At 43.2% G+C, this 5642-nt stretch overlaps 1 protein-coding gene across 1 annotated transcript; it reads right to left on the reverse strand.

The window, feature by feature from the left end:
- Nucleotides 1–217: 217 nt before the first annotated feature.
- On the reverse strand, nucleotides 218–2416 carry foxc1a (forkhead box C1a). Its single transcript, XM_040021165.1, has one exon. The coding sequence runs from the start codon at nucleotides 2125–2127 to the stop codon at nucleotides 709–711; it is 1419 nt and encodes a 472-aa protein (XP_039877099.1). The 5' UTR covers nucleotides 2128–2416; the 3' UTR covers nucleotides 218–708.
- Nucleotides 2417–5642: the final 3226 nt, after the last annotated feature.

The raw sequence follows: 5642 nt of genomic DNA on the forward strand, positions 1-5642 counted from the left end.
ATTGTCTTTAAATTATTTGGGAAACAAAACACACGCGCGCGCGCGCACGCACGCACACACACACACACACACACACACACACACACACACACACACACACACACACACACACACACAATTAAATGAATTAAATCCGAGGGGTCACTTCACTAAACTAACAGCTCGGGTGTAAAATATCGCGAGCCTGTTTTCAAGTCTGCAAGAAATGAGGCGTAACTTTAACTCTCATAAAATGACAATTTATTAAACAAACAAACAAATCCTTCAGAATATTTTTTCAACAAATGAAGATTCTTTGAAATAGTACGGCGATATACACGTTCCTTTTTCTTACTTTTATAATGGAACAATTTTTTAGGACACTTAAGGCAGTTCAATTTAGAAACACTTTTTTTGGTGTTTGGTCCATAATATCCGGCTACAGTTTAGAAATAAATTACTATATGCATTTTACACGTCCATGAAAAGTGACATATATTTAACACATCACATAAAGCCACAAAAGCAAAGGGAGACTTACGTGTTATTTGCAGTAACACTGTTCTTTAGAAAGATCAAGTCTTTTTTTGTTTTCTTTTCTGTTTCATATTAGTCCATGTGGGAGTGAGCGAGGCAATGAAGGGCAACAACGCTGGATTTAACTGAACGAGTTCAAACACCGTGAGGGGGAAATACTGACCCTGTTTTGGGGCTGTTTTGTTTTTTTGGTCAGAACTTGCTGCAGTCATACACGAATGCTCCCGATGTGCGATAGATGGACTGGCTTGGTGGGAATGACATCTGACAGCTGCTATTCCCATTCACAGGTGAATTATTCAAGCCAATTCTTTGGGATTCAAACATCTCTCTGACCGCATGGAAGTTCTGCTGTTGTGCTGGGTAAGCTGCACCCAGATGGCCCAGGTCCCCGGCCTGGTTGAGGTACCATGAGGTCAACCTTCCTTGGTGGGGATGGTGGCTTTCCTGCCCAGAGTTTAGATTACCGTGGGTCAGGGAGGATGAGGTGGTTGTGACTGAGTAATCTGGCAAAGTTTCGTCCACGGTGGTGCTCGGTGCCAAATGGCTAGATCTGTCCCCAGCGTAAAGGCTCATGGCTTGCATGTTACAATGATAAGTTGCATTGGAGGTAGTGGAGATGGAGTTTTGGTTACAGGGTGAACTATAGACAGATGTCTGACTTGGAGAATAGTTTAAGGACAAAGACGGTGTTATACCTGTCCTGGTGGAGGCGGTGAGGCTGGAATTGAGCTCAGTGGCCCCTTGTGGAGATCCCCGGAGGGAGGTCATGATATTGTCTACGCTGAAGCCCTGCGTCGAGGCCTGGCCGTGATGTTGGTGGTGCTCGGTACTGTCCATACCAATGGACCTATTGGAGGGGATGCTGTGGGGGCTCCCGCTGGACATGCTGCTACTGTCTGGACTCTCGATTTTGGGAACGGAGCTCAAGGAAGGCGACTCGGCCTGCGGTGGTGTGACCGCCCCGTTCTCGGTTTTTATATCCTGGATCCTCACAGGCTGGGAGCCCTGCACCGGCTGCTCCTGCTCCCGGCCCTGCTGCCTCGGCGGTATCTCCTTCTGCAGCCGCTCTTCTTTCTCTTTTAGTGCGTCCTTCTTTTTGAAACGCCGTCTCCTTCTCAAGAAGCTCCCGTTCTCAAACATGTTGTAAGAGTCTGGGTCCAAGGTCCAGTAGCTGCCTTTACCGGGCTTTTTATCATCACGGGGCACTTTAACAAAACACTCATTCAGAGACAGATTGTGTCTGATACTGTTCTGCCAGCCCTGCTTGTTGTCTCGGTAAAATGGAAACCTTTCCATGATAAACTGGTAAATCCCATTCAGGGTCACCTTTTTGTCAGGCGAGTTTTGGATAGCCATAGTGATGAGCGCAATGTAACTGTAAGGGGGTTTGACCATATCCTTGGGCTGAGGCTGGGGTGTGTAGGGTCCATACGCCCGGGCCATGCTGGCAGGGTACTGGTCATGAGCCGCGTGAGAGTACATGTTCATAGGTGCTGGCATCCCCGTGTATCCCCCACTGGCTGCGGCCCGATAGTAGCTCGGATCGCTGCTGATGTACGGCACGACGCCCAGTGAGTTGGGACTGGAGACGGAGTAGCGAGCCTGCATGTCTTCACTTTGATCCGGCAAAAATAAAGCTCCAAAAAACGCAGAATGAGTGCTCCTCTTCTAACTCCTTTGGAGATAGTGGCGCTCAAATCACAAGACTTCGTTCCTCACTTAAAAAAAAAGCAAAAGAGGGAAAAGTCTTAACCGCAGTGCAACTTGTTGTGTTTAAGCTGTCCCCATCCTTGTGTCCCAATGAAACGCACACTGAAAAACTTCTGAACTTCGGACATCCGTCACTACAGAGGACTTTTGCGCAGTTAAATTCTTTCCTCCTTTTTTGCTGCCAGGGAAGCTCCGCCTACAAAAGCGCAGGAGCTGTCCAATGGGATGTCCGGGCGTGCAAAGGGAGCAGAAAGCTGCTGGCCACACTCAGGGATTTTAGAAAGACAAAAAAAAAAAAAAAAAAAAAAAAAAAAAAGAAAAAGAAAAAAGAAAAGAAAGAAACCTAGGAGGTGTCGCTAACTCCCAGTCCGCTCCAGCCAAAGCTTCGGACACGACAGAGCAACATGTACACAGTCAGCTCATGGAGTTCATTTCCCCGCACTCTGTGTTAAGATCAGACATGGTCTACAAGACATTTAATTAAGCTGAAATGGCACAAACATGGTATTTATATTTCAAATGTAGAAGTGCAGTAACTGTCCGCTATTTTCAGTGCCAAAATATTTCTGATCCCTTTAAAACAATCACATTGTATTTAATTTACATTTTCTCCTACGGTCATTGCTCTGAAAAATAAGTTATTTCATTGCAATATTTCATTTTTGTTTTTGCAGAAAAGGCGCTGACACCAGCGAACCAAATGGTGCAATTTAACATCTTTAAAGTGCATTTGATTGGTTAAAAACATTCAACACCAGCAGTAGGTCAGTGTGAGATCAAAGCGGGAGAGAACCTCACAGTGCTGGCAGTGGGCGTTAAGTGCGACCTCATTACAGCGAGAATCAGAGACAATTTGGGCTTCAGGTGACCAGAGTTGTGAAAGTTTATTCAGGGAGAGCATTTAGGACGGGAACCAAATGGGACGACACCTTCCATGTGTGGCTTTTCATCAAAAATATCTGAATATTTGTTGCGCGGTGATGGTGAAAGCTCATCTGGAAATTATTATCCTAAAGAAAACTGGACTGTAGAGAATAATTTTAGCATCAGCAAACAATTATTTACACGCACAGTTCTTCCGTTTCTTTACCCAGATTTAATTCTTTGTGTAATTAAAAAAAACTCTAATGAGTTTATAATGTAAAAGGTCTGAAGCGCAAATCAGATAAATAAGACATTTTGACCAAATATGAAAAACAGTTCAATAAGTCGACCCTGAAGGGCCATAGATGTCCCCTAACTGTCAAGAGCGACGGTGCATGAAATTGTTAATGATCATTTTGAGACAAGGTTACAGTCCCAATATCGCTGTAATCCTTCGCAGGTCGTCTTAATTAAATATCCGTGCAGTGGCCTGGTTTCTCCTTACATGGACCCGGGCATGAACTTTTTCCACCGCCCTGGGCTGTTTACACAATTCACGACGGGCCTTTTACTTAATACCACGGCCTGCTCACCCACTCCTCCCTAACCCTTTATTTAAAAAAAGAAAGAAAGAAAGAAAAGAATTCACGGCTGGATCACAGTGAAAAACATGACATAGTGTCAAATCAATAAACACAACTTCAGGCGCTTTATGTGTGTCTTTTCTCGAACCAGTGTCAGTACAAGTAATGGAGATGTTATTCTCAATAAAATATATATATTCCTGATATAATTTGTTTAAAAATTACATTTGCCGTCAGTTTATCATATTTGTGTGTTTATGTTGATCATCACTTTCTGTCTTTCGCCTTCATAATTACTAATAACATTATACTAAGGGCAAACCACATAAAGAAAATATAAACAAATATAATGGCAACAGCCTAAAAGTGTGAATTTTGAATGAACTAACTATATTGTAAGCTGTATCGTTTTGCTAAACAACCGATGTTTCAAAACACAAATACAATACTGTGAATATGAAAAGATATATATAACAAACTTGAATTTTTAGTGGAGTGAAAAAAAAAGACAGGGGGGGGGGGGGGGGGGGGGGAGGAGGCGTTGGAGGGTTTATCCCAATCACTATGAACGTGGCTCCCTCTAGCGTTCAGAAAGGGTACAGTTGCAGTTGCAGCCTGTCGTCATGTCAGTCTTAGCTGAGTTCATGAAGTTCAGCTGATTTCTACAAACGCAATAATTTATTAATGAGACAGTGGCGACACTGAAATAAGAGCTGTTTCTGATCACACCACATTTCCCGCATTGACAGGGACTTGCTGGTGTTTCGAGGATCAGGAGAATCACAAACCAGTGAAACAGTAAAGCAGTGCCAAGAGACATAACCATACAATTCAACAATGTCGTCGATGCGCTCTGAAACATATCGTTTCCTAAGGTTCACACCGCGCACGAACGATTTGCCAGTGCGATGAGAAGTGCGCCATCCGGTGAGCGCTCTGGCAGTATGACGTACGTTCTCCCAACCAATAAAACTGCAGAATGGCAGGGAGCGAGCGTGACCGAAAAAAGTACGGATAGAGCACAGAAACAAGCGCAACACAAATTTCTGGCCATTCATCCAGTCTAGCGGTCAGTGCAGCGCATACAACTTCCTGTGTGAAGGGGCTACAAGAGTGGTCATGGTGCACAGAAGGCAAAGAGGTCATACAGGGGTCAGAGCTAACTGAGATTAAACTAACTGACCATTACCTGAGAATAAAACAATGATTAAAGGAGAAGTTGGGCGGTGACCAGGTTATACTTTTAGGGCGCCTGAGCTGCCATTTCACTGAGTGTGGGAAATGCATGAGAAAGTTCCACAGACAAGTTTTTTTTACCACTCTTTGAAAGCAATTTTTATGTTAATTAATGTGTGAATTAATATTGGTAATACTATGTAGGAGCTATTAGATTGTTTTATGATATAGCAGTGAGGATGGTGTTAAATCTTTGTAACGGTTATACATAATAAATGCCAACAGTTCCAGTATGGTCTTACCTTGTCATGTTTTCAGGTCTTGCTATGGCCTCTGGATCATACTGTGAAGGGATGAAATATGACCAGTATGTAAGAATTATTTCAACTCTTGTCAGCTGTTGCTGTTGTGGCCATCAACCCTTTAACGTTAAACCTAACTTTTCAGAGGAACTATAATAAATATGAAGAACGAAACTTCCTAAAAATCACCTATAGCGGCCAACGAACTAGTCTGTTTATTTTTTTGTGTACATGATAACGGTATATATATTCAGGATATTAATTATATTCAGTGATCCACATGAGCCCCCTGAGCAGCACTGACATGGGTTTCAGAACATTTTTTAGCGGCTGCTGCCATCTCCCGATTTAATTCTGTACTACAGTTGCTGACTGACTGAGCAAATCAGAAAATACAAACAGGCACCTTCAGTTATGTGAAAGGCACAACCTTAAATGCTATGAAGCAAAACTGATCATAAAAGCCTGCTTGTTGTTTTCATGCACT

The sequence above is a fragment of the Simochromis diagramma genome, unplaced genomic scaffold (assembly GCF_900408965.1).
Source record: "Simochromis diagramma unplaced genomic scaffold, fSimDia1.1 OVJJ01000205.1, whole genome shotgun sequence".
NCBI lineage: Eukaryota > Metazoa > Chordata > Actinopteri > Cichliformes > Cichlidae > Simochromis > Simochromis diagramma.

Bases quoted from the DNA above. Each gene is read 5' to 3' on its own strand.
- foxc1a (XM_040021165.1), bottom strand. From the start codon at position 2,127: ATGCAGGCTCGCTACTCCGTCTCCAGTCCCAACTCACTGGGCGTCGTG.